Source organism: Poecilia mexicana, unplaced genomic scaffold (genome assembly GCF_051168715.1).
Source record: "Poecilia mexicana isolate PSO_F unplaced genomic scaffold, ASM5116871v1 scaffold_1, whole genome shotgun sequence".
NCBI lineage: Eukaryota > Metazoa > Chordata > Actinopteri > Cyprinodontiformes > Poeciliidae > Poecilia > Poecilia mexicana.
Window position 1 is genome coordinate 15,605,287 of NW_028263370.1, and position 19,954 is coordinate 15,625,240.

Here is a 19,954-nt window from a genome sequence, read left to right on the forward strand (position 1 = left end):
TTCTCTCAATCTCATGGTCAGTATTAATTCAGTAGAGATTCTTTGCAATTCTTTTGGACATTTTAGGGTCTCGGAGATCAAAACCTAAATGAAGAATCAAACTGAGGTAGAAGAGCAAATGTTCTTTTTAACAGTTGAATTGCACTTAAATGTAAACCAAAACACATTTTCTACCTATTAATGGTCACAATAAGTTTAAAGAAATAAGACAGGGACACACAGGATTTAGTCAGGAAGGCTTTGCATAAATTTAACCTGGACAAGATTGGAAAGATTGCTCTTCCTTCTGCATGCTCTGATTATCGGAAACAAAGAAAGAGGCCTGGAGAAGGGAGCAGCACTGGCAAACGCACGTCTCATGTTGTTCTTAGAAACACGCCAAGAAGATTTTGACCTTTTCTGTCTTTCGCCGAGAATGTCAAATCTAAGAATCCCCTTCGTCACTCGCAGTTTTGCAAAGATCGCAGCACAAATCCCTCCAAACATCCTCACAAGAAGAGCCGGAAACTCTGGTTTCATTGTGTATTTTCAGTAACGTTTACATCGTTGCAGTAGTGCTTCCATAAATCCGTTTATCAAAGATGTACAAAATTTTTACAAAAATAAATGTTTTTCACAATCTTTAAAAAAATATACACAATGGTATCACTGCCTAATTGACCAAATTGATGATTAATCACCACAAACAGTATCACAATAAAATGACAAAAAAATATATATATATATAAAAAGACAAATTATTAGATTTTAAGAGCCCTTATGTTTTGCAGATTAAGAAACAATCATATCATTTTAGAGTTCAGATATTTGTTCATTTGTCAACATATATTTCAACAATCATCACACTGTGCGGAATATTACATACTGATTTATTCAGACAAAGTTATAACTATTGCAATAATCTTATTTTCAAAGTTCAGAGTTACGAATCAGATTCTACAAACTATTTGATACAAACTCCAAAAGAAATTTGTTTACGCCAAACCACCGCTTTAAAAAAAAAAAAAAGAATTTGAAGCACTTCACATGAAACACCTTCATGTAATTAATTATATATATATTTTTTTTAATTAAAAGCAAACCTTTAAAGGTATCAAAAGACACCTCTCATTCCAAAAGTTCAAGTCAAGCAAATTAAAAGATAAAAAAAAAAAAAAGAAAACTAAAAATGAATGCCCGTGCAAAGGTATTTGCAGCCTCATCGACTGCAGCAGCTCCAACTGAACCTGGATATTAATCATGATCACACAGAAACAGACAGGAGGATTCATAGTGGCGTGAAAGAGGATCCCATCTTCAGATCCCTTTACTTTTACTTTTTTTGGTCACAGTTAAGGTTTTTAAAAACATTGAAAGAAATCTTAAAGTCAGACAAAGGTCACTATGTAAATTCAAAATACAGCTTTTAAGTTTAATAAGGAAAAAAAATAAACACTATAAAAATCAAGTGGGCCCAGTGTAAAAAAAATAAAAGATAATTGCATGATACCCCTTTACCCCATGGATGCTATTCAAAAGATGAGTGTGACTTTTCAATGTGTTCTTGGAGAGATTTTGTTTACTGTGTTTGTGGATAAAAACTCACAGTGTCTCAAACTCCAGGTGTAGATCAGATGTCGTAAATCAGTTCCTTATCGTTTAATAAATCCTGTAGATTGGAGCATTATATGTTGGTTTGGGGATATTTCAGCCTACTTCATGTTGTCAGACGGGTTTGTTTAAGTGATTTCAAAGTTAATTCAAGTTACAACAAGGGGGACAATCCCTTTTTCATACAGAGCCAAGGTGGTTGGGTTAACTTTACTTATTAAATAAAACAATATTTGAAAACTACTTGCATTTAGTCAGATTGTCACCGTCTGATGATAAAATGTTTATAATGGATTTGAAACTTGTAAATGTGACAAAAAAAACCAAACATTAAATAAATCTGTAAGGTGAAAAAACTCTCAGCAATGTACAGTTTGCTCTATGCAAACTGCGTCATGGACATAAATACTTAATATTTTACTGAGGTTGGTGTTTGGAGTTAACATATTTCCTGTTTGAAATAGAAACTGCTATCTGGCATTAGGTTGTCAGGTCAGGAGCTGCCAGGTAGAAACAGTTGGAATTGCAGACACGTCTACAGCAGCAGACTGAGGTGGTGTTTGACACCGACGCAGAGCAGCTACAAGTCTCTATAATATTCACTTAGTTCTTTGTTTTCCTTTGTTGCGTTGGCTGACTTTAAATATTCCGTTCTCCTCATAAACACAATCTGCATGTCCTACTTTCCAACCAAGCAGGTCGATATCAGGAAAGTGGAAATTAGACGACGCAGGAAAAGAAAAACTCGTCTTTCTCTTGAGATGAATTCCAGTCAGAGTGAGAAACTAATCCTTCGTTATGCAGGATCCACAGAACACTTTCTCAAGAGATTTTTCAAAACGCTTTTCAGAGTGGAACAGACATCAAGGTCCACTTTGCAAATGCACATTTTGGCTTTTTGTGCTCGAAATAAAATCAGTGCCATTTTTATGTTGTGTGTTTTTATTGTTTCAATTAAACTTCAAAGCACCTGCTAACCAACTGTTAAAATATGAATAAAAATCTGTACCTTTGAGTAAACAGATAAAAAAAAAGTGTCTTGATTTGATTAATAAAATATTTAAACACAAAGCTATTTCTGTGGTCTTTTGTGTACAGAGGGCCAAATAAAAAGCTGTGGTGGACCGGATTTGGCCCCCAGACCTTCAGTTTGATTAACAATAATGTCAACAAAGGCTTTGAGCATTTTTCCTGTGTTTGTTCCTCTTATATCCTAAAACATAAAAACTTTTCATAAAAAAAAAAAACATCTTTTTAAAATCTTTTGATGTGACAATTTGGCTACTTGACAGATGATGAAAGTGCTTTTTATGTTTAGCTTTGACCCATCTCTGCTCTAATAGAGCCTAAAGAACATTAGACTGAGATAAAATGTTAAGCTTCCCAAAATAATAATTAATAAAAAAAAATCAGCTACACCCTTAGCCGTGCTTTGGCTCCTCTTTGGAGTTTTAATGTATTAAATAAATGCAAAATTAATATCTCAAGTAGGGCAACCAGTGTCTAAATACAAACATTTGGGTTACACAACTGATGACATATTTTCAGCTGATTAAAATATGTTAGAAAATTTCCCAGGTAAATACAGGAAAAAGTTGTCCCGCCTCAGACATCAAAGATGTCCGAGTCGGCAGCAGCACCCTTGAGCTTACACTAAATGCAAAACACTGTTATTAGTATTCAAAACAGAGATTTAAAAAGTTTGTTTTCTTTTTCCTTTAAATGGAAAAACATAGAGGTGATTACAGCTGATGACTGAACCAGTTGCCCGAGGGCTGCGGTGCAAATCCATCAGGGTTTTTGCTACTTTGATGAAGTGCAAATTTCTTCTTTTAAGATTCGGCTTGAGCTAAAACAGGTTGGAGATTTAGTTTGTTTGTTTTTTTGACTTTTGCAATATTTCCAGCCATTTACTCAGTTTGTATGACAAGGAGGACGCAGTAAAAGCAAATGTAAAATCATGTGAAAATAGTGCATGGAATGATTTATACAGAAACATTAAATAAACTTAAACGTCTCAGGTTTTGGTGTCAAATCTCGTCTCTGTTTCTCTCAGTTGAGACGTTGACAGTTTTCTACCACCATAAACAACAACAGCAGCAAACAAAGAACCAGTTCAGCTACATGTCTGCATTTTGAGCATAAACAAAAAAAAACAAAAACCTCTGTCTCTTCCAGGTGCTTCACCACCGTACTCCCACAGATAAATGTATGCATCAAAAGTTTTTAGAGTTCAAGCAAAACACTGAATTATGAACAAAAAAAAAAAAAACACATGAAGGGGTTACAGAAAAAAAAGCAGCAGCTCAAGTCCTGAAAAAAATATAGTGTTATGTTTAAAAAAAAACCCAGAACATTCTTAGTTACATCATATATATCTTTCTTCACAGTAGGCAATCGCTGAAGGTTAAAGCACTGAATAATCACACCCGCATTGTTAACCATATGATTCGATGCATAAAGGTTTCATCAAACAATAATCAGAAAACACGGCCTCAAAGCACTGCTGTTGATCAAGTAGAGAAAATACATTCTTATAAGTGAACACAGTCATTGTGCCCTGATGATAAAACCATTCGAGTTAAAAATGGAGCGACGTCTTTCAACATTCATACTGCATTAGTAGGAAATTAGTCCAGGATGATGGACAACAATAAATCATTATAACTGCATTTGTGTTGCTTAGGCACTTCTTTTAAATCATAAAAACATAAAATATATATATATAACTGATAAAATGTGTTCCCACTGATATGTCTTAATGGGGAGGCCACAGGCTTTAGAGTTCTAGTTCATCTCCCAGCTCTTTATTGTGCAAACCACTTGAGTTGTTTATTTTCTGGGAACACTAAATCCCTTCATTGGAAGTAAAGCTCTATTGCTCTGATCAAAAAGACGCCCCCGTCTCTGCGTCAGAAGCTGGACTCGGGGACAGTCTTCTTGCGGCCCAGTGAGTTGGTGCTGTAGCGATTCCTCTGCAGAGTGCTGTGAGACTGTTTGTCTGAGGTCAGACGCTGTGCTGGCGTTGTGGACATCCCATTACGATGCAAGGACGCCGTCCTGCGAATGCTTTGCTCTGCTTTGGTGGGGATGTTGGAGGAGCTCTGCGAGCGCCTGATGTCTGCCGTGGAGCGTCCCAACTTTCCGTTTGCCAGTTCATCAGTCCGACGGCCTGAACTATTTGATTTGCTTCCTTCCACTCCAGTTCTTCCTCCAGCTGCTCCGTTAGGTAATGGCATCCTGGACGAAGTCCTCCTGCCTTCCTCCTCGCCACCTTTTTTTCCTGACTCACCATCCTTGGACTTTTTAGAGTCCTTATCCTTCTTCAGGAAGTTGCCTTTCAGAAATGACAAGAGACTGTCTTGACTCTTGGGCACTTCATCTTTTGTTGTCTTTGACTTGTCTGCTTCAGAGCTGTGGTGATCCTTATTCGCTTTGTCTCCCTTCTGTCTTCTTAGGGTTCCATCCTGAAGGCTTGATGTGCTGTAACTGGGACGAATTCCAGTGCTGGAACTCGGTTTTCTCTCTGAATCTTGTGAAGCTTTAGCAGAGCTCTCCCTCCTGCCCTCCTTCCTCCTGGAAAGGGTGTTGCTACCAGAGCTAGCACTCATATTCCCTGAGCTCTCCTCTTTGGCCACGTTTTCCTTTTTCCGTCTCAGACTGGCCGTCTTCTCAGACGGTCGTTCTGATGGCCTTCTCTGTCCCTCTGGAACCTGAGTGTAATGCGGCTCTTCTTCCATCTTACCAACACAACTCATACTGCCAACAGCTGCAGATCGAACACTGGCTGCCCGACCCACAGAGGGTTTTTTGCTGCTACGCGACTCGTTCATCACGGTTACTATTGAATCCTTGGTGCACCGGGGTCGCCGACCAGACTCCAAGTACTCCACTAGCTCTGCAGGGTCGGGGTCTTGCGCTGGAGGAGACGCTTGCTCGGGTTTTCGTCTCTCTTTTGAACCGAGGGACCAGCGCAAAGGGAACTTTTTGCTCAGGCTCTCTTTTGGCTTGGAGGGAACTCTCATACTTACGCTGCGTCCCTGAAGCCCTCGCACAAACGGGCGGCTTTCAAAGCCACCTGATGATGATGAAAACAGGGAAGCGGTACAGAGTTAATATTCAAAAGCGAGACCTTGGGAAAAAAAAGGAAGTAAATACTGGAAGATTGTAACTCACCCCTTTCTTCTTCAAAGTCTTTGTTGTGGAAGACGGGAGGCTCTGCAGAGTCTGATAAAGACGAGACGTTGTTGGAGGAAGGAGACACCAAGCTGCCTCTCTTACTCTCCCCTGTTAGTCTGATTAGCCAGTGGTCCGACACTGATGAACTTATGGATCCTAAGATCAGAGGGAAAAAACCCCAAAATGATTATTACAATGATAAAGTACAGCAAAAATAAAGGAATGTATGTAGAGAAAATAACATTACACTCAAACAGAAACTCTGAAAAAACCCAAGAGCAGTTAGAGGACAACTTTGTTATGACCAGTTTTCTCTGCGTTGGTCAGGCCTCTGGCAGCAGCATTTTGAATATGTACACTAGTCATTTTAACATTTAATTAAAAAAAATGCTTTTGATGAAAGGGAAACGATATACATCAATGCATATCCAAGTCATTATGTGCCGTCCTACATTTTTAATTTCTCATACAGAAGGTATAAGTCTTATTACTAAAAACCATACAATATAGGATGAATTTTTTTCTTGAAATTAAAGTCAAAAGTATTTTTAAGACTTGAAAGCTTCTATAGAGATCAAAGAGGGAACGTGGCAACGAGAGGCTGGTAAGAAAATGCACTTTACTGACTTATGTTTGAATATTTTGATAAAAACATACTTTGCCAGATTCACTCAGGGGTCAGATGTTGCACTGCTCACAGCAACAGGGAAAAATGAAAAAAGGTAAATCTCAGCCTTTCCTACGATCCAAGGTTGATGCAAGATCCCTTCGCTGAATTAAAGCTTTCATTCTGCATTGAAGGCAGCCTGACAGTAGAGGTACGTGATTGGTTGTAGTTTAGCTTCATCTTTTCTGCTGACTGACAAAAACTACTGATCCTTGTTCCCTTGTTCGATGATGACCTGCAGAGACCTAAATCTCCAAGCAAACAGTCATTCTGGACAGCTGCTATTTGGCTTTAGCTTGTGCTCTGAGGACATTTTCTCTGCCCGTTTACGCGGCATATTTGAATAAATGTTTCACCAATGCTTTATTCAGAAGCTGCCATACTGGCCCAGTTGGTTTCCTCTTTTATTACTAGATTATTCTCAAGGCTTTGTGTCACAAACTTTAACCCCTAATGCATTAGCCTGGTTAATTAGCGAAGTTTGTCACAGAAAACATTTGTTCATTTCAAGTACCTAATTTGAAGTGCATTTTGGAACAATTTGCAAAAATGTTCAAGCTCCTTCAACTTTTTCCACATTACAATCACAAATCTCAAAGCATTTGTTAGGATTTACAAGATGAACCAAAACAAAAAAAAATCCCAAAAGGTGCTAAAAATCAACCTCTATTGAAGCTTCAGAAACTAGTATCTGAATATAACTTCCAGGCCCTAAAGTTGGTATTTTGGATTGTTAATACTGAGTCCATTTGTGACTCGCATCAGTGATTTTGTGCAGTTGCATTCACTAACTGTGTTAATGAACATTTTTTTGTAATACATGCGTCTGTGTGAAGATGTTAAGTGTGTGAATTAGTTTTACTCCAAATATACTGGACTGGTACATTTTAATTTAAGGTGTCATAGCTTTTGTTTTGTATTTGTGGAAAAAAAAAAAAAAACTACAATAACAAAACTCCTGCGATATTTTACTCTCTGACCCAGTTACAAGGTACAAATAAATACCTTTGCATCAAATATACCTCTGTAGTTCAGATGCCAAGAAGCTACAGAAGCTCACACAGCAGTTTCAATCAGGGAAACTATTTCCATAATATGATTGAGCCTAATTTGGAATCTAATCATTTTTCTTTTAGAACTCTGTCTCCAAAATTATACATTTTCAGAGATTTACAATTTGTCTTTTGTTCCACTGAGTGACACAGAAACTCTCCATCTATTTTAAAAGATTTTGACTGCAGAAAAAAAGACAGTTTTATCATTTTTCTTTTGTGATATGAGAAGGTGCATGTGATTTCTAGCTGATCAAAGTTAGTGTTCAGGTTGATTTCTTTTTATAGGAAGCCATAATTTTAATTTAAAACACACATTTGAGTGACAGCAGCCAAAAATGTTAAGATAAATTTAAAAAATATAATAAGAACACCCAACATGACTGACACATTTCTGTCAAAACAGGCATGTCAATTATCTGTTTTACCAACAGACTTTTTTTCTTTACATCAAATGTCAAGGCATTGGTCATTGATAGTTTATTGTAAATGTCATAGGAATCAGAAAAGCACTGATCAATTAAAATCTTCCTATAACATTTGGATAATCAGAAGAACAATGAGAGGAGATGTTGATCTAGTTAGTTGTACCAATAAATGGTATTTCAGCAGCATGATGTATCAGATTGCTTTGGTTTTAAAGGTTAATCAATATGAAATTTATTTAAAAAAACACTAAATGATCATTAAACCTTACAATGGAAAACTAATGTCATGAAAGACAACTAACTAGAGCTTATGGTCAGGTTTAAAGGTGGTAATTTATAAACCGAGAAGGCAAAGTTTAATTTTTGATTAAGAGACGTTGCACTATTTCAATAATGAGATAAACATCTTTATTATTTACATAGCTAAGACATATAGATGGATATTTAAGTAGACATAATTGAAAAAAAAATCCCTGAAAAACTGATTTTAAGAGTCTGCTAAACACAAAAATATTTTGACTACACACCAGTGTAGTGGCTGCAGGGTCACAGGAAGGCCAGGCGTTTGGTTATCCTCCTATAGGTTTTCTCCAGGTAGCTTTTTGTCTGCCATACACTGGATATAAACACAAGCCCCTTGTGGCACCGAGAAGAATTAATTAAGGATAAAAATGGATGAATTATGTATTTTTGTGCAGTAAGGGACCAGCGCCCTGTAGGTTTAATGCCATTCCTTTACTCTAAGGCACATGCGTCAAACTCAACGCTTTTTATGCGGCGCTCTAGACTCTAGGGAGACACATAGATACAACTTTCAAGATAGCAGCTGTGCTCTAATCTGTTCTTAATCAAATCTAAAGCATTTTTATCTGTATAGTGCCAAATTACATCATGTGAAAAGATGTTCAATATAGTTTAACTTTAAGAAGTACTCATCGAATGCAGAGATAACTATTTATTAATACTTTAATGGGTAGAGCTGTCACCACTGGCCCTTTGAGGACTTTCAGGATGTTGATGTGGCCCAAAACACGGGTGGAGGATTATTGAATGACCCAATCTTAATCCCACTGTTGTAAAATGCCACTGTGTTATTACACTTCATAAAACCTTAAAGGAAACTTGACATTAAAGGAGTGGTGTCAAATAAAAGTGTCATTTTAAGGCAACACATGTAAACCCTTCTTCAGAGTTAAGTGAAAAGATAAAATGTAATTCATCAGTAAAATGAAGTCGTTGTTGTTACTAAGGCATAATGTTTGACAAACAAGACAACCTGACTTAAATGGACACAAATACCAGCTTTTACATATCCTCACTGATCTTCAAACATACAAATACTTTATGAACCTGTGTAATCTGCCATTTCAGATGGCCAAACTCCTGCTCATAAGCTAACACACTCCTACTGGGTTTAGTCCTTGGACGTTAATGGGGCATCACTATATTCTTGTATTAGTCATTTTACAAAATACCTTTCAGAATCGTTTGTGCTTTCTAAAGCTGCATGCCAGAGCTGTATGCCTGACAAAGATGCCATTATGAAGCTGTGCACTTGGTTGAAAAATCATTGTTTAAACAAGAACATAATGCTGCCAGAAATACCTCCTGATGACTTGCAACCTTCAACAAACAGCACTCCTATAGAAAAGGCTGCAGGAAAATGTTGAGCAGTTGCTGGCAACAAATGACTTACCATTCAGACTAAATCATAAAACGTTTTCACTGTTTCAGTGATTTAACATCCATCCATCTCTTCAGCGGCTGACTTGGATTATTATTATTATTTTTAGATTGTTTGTAAATGCTATTTGATTCTTGTTAGGTCTAAAACTTTTTCCATCACTGTGAGGGAAAATACCGTATTTTTCGGACTATAAGCCGCTACTTTTCCTTTTCTTATAGTAAGGTGCCCTCCATAGTCCGAAAAATACGGTATTTTCATTTTCACCGTCAACGTTTCTCTTTTATAAAGTGTTCATGGCAAATGGATTGGCAAAGAACTTTAAATTACTTTTTGTGAGAACAGAAAATTAGAATAGCAAACAGGTTAAATTTGGTAATTTACAAAGAGGATACAAGAGTCAGCAGACATCCCAGAGTCTCTTTCTAATAGCTGAGGTTTTTAACTCGGACGAGGAAACTGAGGGGGCTTCCATCTTCCTGAAAGTAGTGGTGTGAACTCTGTGCCAGTTACCATGGTGACCAACTCTGTGAACCCGATCTACCCGCCTGCAGAGTTACATCAACTAAATGTTAAGTTCCTCCACAAAGAGCCCAAGATGCATCATTTCACTTCCTCTGTCATTTCGACTTGAAAGCAGTAGCTGTCAACGGGGAAGCAAACCGAACTGAAATTCCTGGGTACACAACCACTTTTCTACGGAAGCAATAACTATATTAATCTGCACCAACTGGTTAAATAAAATATCTTAAGGAAGCTTTTTATACAAAAAAAAGTGACACGGATTATAAAAGACTCTATGGTTTGGTGGCAGCGTTCACATCAGTGCAGATTAATTTAATTGACTTTAGCATAATAAAGTTGAAAAAAATGCTCACAGATTTCTTCTGGTTTTGCTTTTTGTTCCACTTAAATGTTTCAGATTATCAGAAACTCCAATATGAGGCGAATATAACCTCAAGAAATACAAGAACAGTTTTCAAATTATGATTTCATCATTAAGGGTAAAATGATGAAAACACTATTTGAAAAAGTAATTGCTTCCTTACAGCAACAGCCAGCATAGAGTGTTTGTAACTACACAGTATTTTATGTTGTAATTCTGCCTTTACTGTACATGATGTTGTTCTTAATTCATTTTTTTTTTGTTCTGTTATTTTTACTTTTGTGTGTATCTGCATGCCTCGATCGCCTGTCACTTTGCTGTTGTTTCATTTTGGCTATTTCTATTCTAGTTTTCCTCCAACAGTCATGAACAAGTTTGTTGCACAATTATCTGTAAACCTGTCCAGTTTTAACAAGTTTTTTTTTTTTTTGCTGAAGCTGAATGAATAAGGTCACTATCGTTTAAGCCAATAATTGTTACATGGAATTATTATTTAGCAATTTATTTTAAATTCTCCTAATTTACAATTACCTCTGTCAAATAAAGTTAAAATACTGTGGATAAATAAATACAGATGAAACAGAAGTCAAATGAAGTCAGGATTCAGTACATAATTTTTGTTAACAGTAATGAGTTTTATTATCTCACTTGAAGGTGAAATAATGGAATGAAAATTTAAATTTTAAAAAGTTGCGTTAAAGGACAAACGCCTTTGAGGTAATGAAGGAAAATCTAATTAAATTGAACAATTGCACCTGGAGCATTGGTGGAAAAAACAAGAAAAACTGGCTACAGAATACAGATTATGTGAGACATGATGGTCCCCTAAAAAACTAATTTAATGACGACATTTTTAGTTTCCTTCCTATTAATTTATTCCAGCACCAACATGGAAACCTGGTTTCTGTCATCTCCACTGACGTCTTTAAAAAGTAAAATGACATGAAAGTAGATTTTAAAGTGCAGACACCACAGACAGCGATGTTTGATTCAACTAAAATGGAAGATGTTTATTCTTTTTTAACATTTGTTTCATCGAAGTTGACCTGAAATTATTCATGTTCACTGTTCAACAGCTAAGCATTCTGAGATAAATTCATGTTTTATAATTAAACTTTTAAATGTAGCTGATGATTGTGCCGTCATGTTGCGTTGACATGCTGGTCTCGGCCAACTTGTAAGCATCTGTTAAATCTTCTCTGAAAAACTGATCTCATTCAGACATTACTGAAAGCCAGTCTGACAGGTCTATTTGTATATTGTGGCGATTACACTGAAATTAATCAATACAGAGATAAAAACACAGGATCTGACCTCTTCTTGGTGGAAAAGCTTTGGAAGCAAAGTACGTGTTGAACAAGAATAAAAATGTTCTGATTTCTAAGTGTGTTGATAACCTGAAATCACTATTATTTACAGCCATATGCAGCCATATGAATATCTGCTGCAAAGTTGTTAATTAAAGGCTGTCACATGGGCTTTCTTTTGTCTGATTGCCATTATATGACTATTAAAGCTCTGGGATAAATTAAGAGACCACTTAAAATGATCAGTTTCTGTGATTTTACTTTTTGTAGGTTTATATTTCAGTAAAATTGACATTGTTTTTTTATTTTATGAACTTCTGACAATATGTCTCTGAAATTCCAAGCAAACGTTTAGCATTTATTTGCAGAAAATGAGAAATGGTTAAAATACCGAAAAAGATGCAGGGCTTTCAGACCTCAAATAATGAAAAGAAAACAAGTTCATGTTCATTTAGAAACAACAATACTAATATTTTAACCCAGGAAGAGTTCAGAAATCAATGTTTGGTGGAATAACCTGGAGGTTTTCAATACGGTTCAGTGCAGTGGGCTCTTCATTTTTTCCAGATCTGTAGAATATTTTGATTGTATAATCAGAGGTGGGTAGTAACCAGTGATATTAAAAGCAATGTACATCTAGACACACTTCTACAGTGTCATATACTCTTTACTTCTCCTCGAGTAATGTTATTTTGAAGTTGAAGGGTTTAACTGGATTGTTTGTGCTTGGGTCTGAATTGGACAGTATGACTGGATTGGACAATATTATATAACATAATATAAATGAAATGTCTTCTAAAGCACATTGAGAAGACATTTGTTGTAATTTGATGTAATAAAGCCATACGGAATTGCAATAAAAAATACCACAATACCTTGTTATAGATCTTGGTGAAATGTGAGCAGATTTGCTTTTGCAGGAATGGGGAAAACAAAGAGGTTACAGTGAACGCTTTAAAAATGTGGATTAGAAAATAATCTGAAATACTTTTCACATCCCAGTATTATCTACACGGTAGATAATATACTGCTCAAAAAACATAAAGGGAACATTTCACTTTAATTTTGTGTGTGGCTCCAAATCCAGGCCTCCATTGGTTAATAAATTTGATTTCCATTGATGATTTTTGTGTGATTTTGTTGTCAGCACATTCAACTTTGTACAGAACAAAGTATTCAATGAGAATATTTCATTCATTCAGATCTAGGATGTGTTATTTGAGTGTTCCCTTTATTTTTTTGAGCAGTGTATTTTGAGCAAAGAAAAAAAAGAAATAGAATTATAGAAGTAGGCTGATTGGATAACAAGACAGCGGTGAGAATGAATAATGAAAAGAATAACTATTTCTATTCCTTCATCCTGAGTGCAGTGGTGTCTTTTATTTCACAGCAAAGACTCCAGCACGCTCGTAAAGCTTGCAGAACACTAGAAAATCAACCTTTCATAAATGTTAAAGCTGTGAAAAATTCAGGTGGGTTACGGTCTTATTTCTGAAGTTTAATTGTTTTCATCACTCAGAAGAAACTTTTCCAAGTGCCAGCAAAATCACATCGACTGCGCTTTCCTAGACAGAAACAAGACTAAATAATTACATCTCCTGTGGTTTATAACAAAAACAATCACAAAGAACAGAATTGAGTCCATTTTGAATTTAAATTCATTGCCTTGCCTGATTGACACCATATTTAAATTCAGTGAAACAATATCTCATTTCTAAAGGAACTGTGGCGCACGCTATGAGAACACATTTTGTTCCTACATTTTTCTTTGGATGAAAATCAAAACCAGAACATTCTCCTACTACTTGACTACAGAACAAAAATCCATCTGCATGACTGCAGTATTTGGTATTAATACAATTATTAGTTTATTTTTAATCCTGTCTCACATGATTATGCTTCTTATGGAGTACAAGGGATACCTTTTAAACATAATTGTAAAGTCTAAAATAATGTAAAATGTCTAGTAAGGAAAATATTACACCATCACATTTATTTTCAATATAATGGCTCAACTTACACATCGAGCGCTCGTGGTGAGGACATTGTAAGAGTCTTGCTCTGCTTAAATCTCAAATAATTAGCTTGATCTAGTGTTGAGGTGAGAGTAAACTCCTCGGTGGGATCCAAAGAGCTCTGATTGGCCCAAATAAGATTCGGTGAGATCATGAGTTTAGTAGGGGACTTAAAATGGTCTCAAAATAATTTAAAATGAGCCATTTGATGGCATGGAAAACAGCCCCAAAGTGGTAAATATTAAAAACAACAGAAAACCTGCCCAGATATTCCCATTGGAGCAAATTCATCTTCAAAGCAAAGCGCAAGGAGCTGAAGGAAAGGAGCCTTTACAACCCCTAAAATGTCATCACAGAACCTACAGCAGGCTATTGCTAGCATTAATTTTAAATGCTATTATACTTCTACGATCAGGAAGAGACGGCACAAGTTTAAGTTTCATTAAATGTGTGCAAGGAGGAAAACATGAAGGTTTGCCAGAGAACCTATAGAGAGATCTGTTCAAACTCGCATGAAATCGTCAAAGTTACATCTTGTCACCTTCCTAAAATAACGGCCACGGCTAAGAAAAAATCAGAATATTCCCTTTTTCACGAAAAAAGAGGGACATTGCTGTTTGTTGTTTTTTTCAATTCTCTTGATGATGTACAAACAGAGTAAAAAATCTACTCAGCCATCATTAGTGGAGCCTTTTTTTGTAGTTTGCTTATTCAGTGTTGTAATAATACTGACAAGCTCTAAATACATTCACAATCCCCCGTCCTAAATACAAAAAACTTAAATAAAATTTGAAACATACTGTGCACTTCTTTTCAACCTCCATGAATCAATATTTTTGTAAAATTGTTTTCTGTGCAATTACAGCTGCAGGTGGTTTGGACTGTGCGTCTCTCAGCTTTGTACAGCCAGAGATTATTTTATTTTGACTTCAAGGGGAGCGTTTACATGCAGCAATTTCTCTGCTTCCTTTTCTAACTACTGCAGAGATTCCATCTGTGTGTGATTTATTTTCTCAGTTTATATCCAGCTGTTTTGTGGAGACCCCAGAGACTTGTTAGACAGCATTAGCAAACAAACGGCATCATGAAGAGAAGGGAATGCAGCAGACAGATCACAGTTATAAAACAGTAGGGCCAAGGTGTGAAACAAGAGAGATCCGTCTAAAAAAAGAAATGAAGAAGTAATAATATGCAAAGACTGTAAACCTACCAAGAGGTTTGCAGTCCATCCACCTATACAGGAAGTAATGTTTTCAGTTTGCCTCACTGACTCAAGAGTGCAGTGGAGGTTCAGCTTTTAGAGGAACAACATTGTAAGCCAGAACTACAACCGGCTGGCTTAAATTCAGGCATAATTATTGCTGGAGTGACTCAGTTAAAACCCCAGGCGTAGTTTCAATTGAGATCCTTTCAGATCCCCCTGCATCCAGGCTGCTTAAGCTCAAAGTATCTTGCAAAAACAAACAAAAAATAGGGTAAAAATACTCCATCTCTGGATCTGGTGGACAAACACCACAAGCTCTTGGACTTGTAACAAAAGGTGGATCTACAAACGGGGACGGCTGAATACATGGCAACCCCAATCATTCAAGTTTTCATTAAAATAAAAGTAAGTTATTTACAAATAATTAGAAAAGGAGTTATGAAATATTTTTTACTGGCCTATTTGAAAAGGTTTTAATAAATTACAATAAGGTTTGTAATGCCAATGTGACTAAATATGAGCTCTTTTTGAAGTCGACCCGTGATTAGCAGTTGTGTCTTTTTAAACATTGTGAATGCAAATGAAGATTGATTCTAAGCATTATTTTTTTCAAATGGATGTGCAATTTTATCAAAAAGAGATTGAAAATGGCCAGTTGATCTCTTGCCATATTTTGAGCAGGCAGATCTTTGGACAGCACAGCGGTCCCGCTGCCATGTGACTTAGGCCCTTCTGTATTTAAAAAACAAAAGAACAGCCACCGCTCTGTGTGCTAAAATCTGCATCACCATTTCTTTTCATTTTGTTTCACATCGTGTCATTTTAGAAAGACAAAAAAATATTTGAGTAACATTTGATTAGATTATAATCAGTCAACAACCAAATCTGTAGAGTATTTCTATAAGTGAGCTTTAAAAGCTTTGACAGGTTTGCTGATTTTTAGTATTTAAGTAGTTATCAGATTTGTGCAACCACCTGTTTGTTGTTAGATTCAAATATCAGACCCTGCAGAGCTGTTTCAAGTGTTCAAATTCAGTTCTGTGAAGCATCATCTGCTCAGACAGGTTTCTCTGTTAGGAGACATGCTTTGGAACAAATTACCTGCTCACTTGAACTTGGAAAGTTTCGTGCCTAAGAACTGATGAAGTTCTGGTTGGCAAAGCAACAGATGTTCACTCATATTACAATTCTTTAGTAAGTATTTTATTAAAAGTTTTTCTTTTTTTTCCTCACTCCTATGAACAGTTGTAAACGGCATAATGTCAAAACGTTGTTGTGACGAGTGAGAACTTCTTAAAGAGATAGAGGCCCAATTTCAAAGCGTCACATTTTTGATATATGCAGCACTTTTATAGCAGCAGAGGGAATTTCTGAGTTTGTCATTCTTAGAGGATATTAACATTGTCGGAAAACATACCTCTAACAGAGCTGCTGGCCGACCATGGAGGAATAACGTTGCGTCTCTGGTAGAAAAGGATGTAAGCTCCCTTGGTACACACTTCGTCCTCTGGCACCAGGTCCACGCTGCTGTCATCGTAGCTGTACCACTGGCCATCCACAGAGTTCCTACAGTAAGCTGGATCAGAACATAACATGCATTTATAAAGGCTTCGTTAAATTGAAACTTTAAAACCCTAAATGGATCCTTTTTTAATTCGCTGTAGCCTCCAGACGTAGAAAGAAAATGATTTTCACAGTGTTCTCTCTGCCATTTATGTCAACTAGTAGCATAAAAACCGGAGTTAATCACTGCATTAAATCCTTCTTCTGTTTCAATCTTTTTACGCGCTCTGCATTAGCAGGAAGAATCTGTTATTCTCATGATGATGCAACTCAAACTGTAGAAACAGAAAAGGCTCCATGCATCTCTTTCACTGAGACACATACAACGTCTCACAATTGCCGGCGGCCTTCACCTTAACATGTAGCTAGAGCAAACAAGACGATGAAGATTCACCGCTATTGTCCCTTCCTATCTGGCTAGTTCAACAATAATCTAGTCAAAACAACATTTTACAAGTCAGCTCTTAAAGCAACAACCCTGAGAAGTAAAAACCATGAGGAAACAGTCTCATGAGGTCACAGAGACACTTTGAATTCCTTTAGTGGAGTTTAAGGTCCTGAAAATGAATAACGGTAAACCTTTAGGGCTGAGCTAAAGTAAGTGCAGAAGAACTTAAAGCCTTGGTTTCAACACGATGCATATGTTTCAATAAAAGCAAAACAGAAGTAGCCAAACTCCCCCTAAGGTCGCTGCCATCGGCTGGTGTAGCTGGAGAATGAGAGCTCAGCTGTGCCTACAGCAGCAAAATGGGTTTCTGCTAAAAAGTAACAAATGAGGACAAGCAGAGCCCGGATACCACTGAGAGGTTTTTTTTTTTTTTAGACAGACCAGGGGTGACACTTTTGTCAGCAGCTTGTTTAAGCTGATTTGACCTGAATTGTTTTGTTGCCATTTGTAGTAATTTTTTTTTGTCATGATGCTAACTTAAATTAGGATTTTGCAGGTGCTTAGCAGGTAAATTGTGTGGTATCTTTACATTTGGAAACTTTGCAATCATTTAAATTGATGAATTTGATCAAAACATGCTTAATGTAAGCAAACAATAGCGCTGAGTCACCCTGAGCAGCGGTGGCTTTTGCAGCATGCTCACTCTCTGCTGCATGACTGAAAATTAATGGAAAATGTCTGAGGACGATAATGACTCTCTGTTGTTTCTTGAAACAGGAGTGAATGTAAACAAATTTGCTGGATAACAAGGTCGTTATACAAGACACTAGAGGAACGGCAATGCTTTTTCTTCTTAAGCTTATCGCTTGTTTCAAGAAAAAAAACAACACATTATTCTGAATGTATGTTCACAGCATGTGGTGCATCAGTGGAGCGGTGCTGCGTTAGCATGAGAAGAAGAGACTGATACTGATTGGTTCCTGCATATGGACACAATTTTCACTTCATGTTCCCATTAAACTCGGCAGTGAAACATTTCAGCATACGAACATAAAGAACCTTCAAAAAAGTATGTTTTGAACAGATGGTTGTGAAAGAAATCCAACTCCATTATACTTCTCTAGCAACATAGGTTTTATCCTCCCAAACACCGTTTTTACCATCTGACTCAAAATTCAATTCAAAATATTGTTTTTTTTTTTAATGTATATTCAGATGTTTTATTGTTCTTGTACATTTATATGTGTGTTTTAGGGAAATATCCTTGAGGGAAAAAAACTAAGTTGACTAGGGACATATTTAGGAAAAGTTGGAGGAGAAACTGCAGAGAAATAAAATCAGTGGAGTATGAACTGGGGAAAGAGAGAACAGCATCCAAGAGCAAAACCAGTGGAGTAGCTAAAAGGCACAACATGCAAATGATCATGCTTTTCTATAATTTTAGCTTCACTATCCTTCGCTGCTGCCTTCTTTTACCATCATTTTACCTGTAACCCCCCCATGCATTACTCGCCACTCAGCAACTTAATGAGACACTTCAAACCACTTTTGGTCCCACTGATTTACTCTGAAATCTTGACTCCATCATCCTCCCTTTGAATGGATTCTGCAACCCAACCAGCCAGGAGAAATGACAGATAGGGAGCCTAAATCAGAACAAGCTGCTGGGCAAGATGGTGTTTGTCACCCATCTTAAAATTGTGTCCCAGCCAGCTCTGTGGAGCGCTGGGGAACTTTTTGACATGACTCTCCAGCTCCAGAAACACCCAGTGGTTTGGAAAATACCATAACTTCCTTTGCTTGAGAAACTGCATTCCATAATATTAACCTCTAGATCCTTTGCACTTAAGGGTTCAGCATGTTCAAAGCCAAGTCGAATTGAAGGAGAAAAAAACCTCTCCTTCCAGTTTGAGGTCACCCATCACTGGATGAATGATCAGCGAACTGTGTTAGTAAGATTCTCCATAAATAACTCAGATCCTGCCAGCATCACCTGCCAAACTAATTTTAATGGATCAAAATGACGTTTAACGTCTCTAAACTGTTCAGAATTGGAACTTGTGAAAATTTTGAATTTGTTTATAAAATGACGTTTAACGTCTCTAAACTGTTCAGAATTGGAACTTGTGAAAATTTTGAATTTGTTTATATTCCATTTAATAAAAAATGAAGCTGGAAATTTGATTTAAAAAACAAGTTGTGTTACGTCATACTAATAAAAGAAAAATGTTGATATATTGTTCACCTACGTGCTTTTTCAGGCCCAGCCTTTGCTGCTTCCCACTTACTTGGCCTCTGCGCTCATATATAAAATAAATATGTTATTTAAGGGAAACTTTTCACATCTCTAACTCTTGCACAGAGCAGAGGTGCAACCACAGACTCTTTTATAATAAACTGCATGTACATACTGAGCACATTGTTTGTGTAAAGCAGCTTTCATCGCGACGGCAAAACGCAATCTTACATTTTCCAGCAGTAAAGTTCCGGAGCAGCTATTAATAACTTCTGACTAATTTCTCATAAATTACATTTAGAGTTAATGTCTTAAAAGCAGATAAATTATTGCCAAGCACTTCAAGGTCCGCAAGAGAATATTTAACTGACCTTAAGCCAAGAGAAAAATACATATATTTCAAGGTTAAATTTAATATTTCTAAGTTTATCTTTCAAGCCTCATGAAAAAGGTGAATATTTATTTTAATGCTCTTGTTATATTTCTATTATTGGTTGTTATGGATGTTGCCTACTGTCTGTAGATTAACTGAGGTCAATCAAATTACCAGGAACGCTTGATCTGACTAATCAGATATTTGCTCTCAGCGGCAATCAAAGGTCTGTTGGTAATTAAGTGTTTGTGATGAATGGCAGCTTACTGCATGCTGAACTGAAATACTCTGCGACTGGAACAACAGCAGGGCAGCATCTTGTCTTAACTAAAACAGGGCAGGTTTTGCTTTTTTAAAGGGCGGATGTCGGTAAGGTAAATCT

The 19,954-nt window shown here is 36.6% G+C and overlaps 1 protein-coding gene across 1 annotated transcript in view; it reads right to left on the reverse strand.

Moving 5' to 3' along the window:
* Positions 1 to 508: 508 nt before the first annotated feature.
* The window catches only part of usp43a (ubiquitin specific peptidase 43a), a 121,048-nt gene continuing 101,602 nt past the window's right edge, over positions 509 to 19,954 (reverse strand). The window contains exons 14-16 of the mRNA XM_088005349.1: positions 16,430 to 16,588; positions 5,767 to 5,925; positions 509 to 5,668 (exon numbers count right to left, since the gene is read on the reverse strand). Of these exons, the coding sequence (XP_087861475.1) occupies positions 4,503 to 5,668; positions 5,767 to 5,925; positions 16,430 to 16,588 (1,484 nt within the window). The 3' untranslated portion in view covers positions 509 to 4,502. The remainder of the gene's footprint in view (positions 5,669 to 5,766; positions 5,926 to 16,429; positions 16,589 to 19,954) is intronic.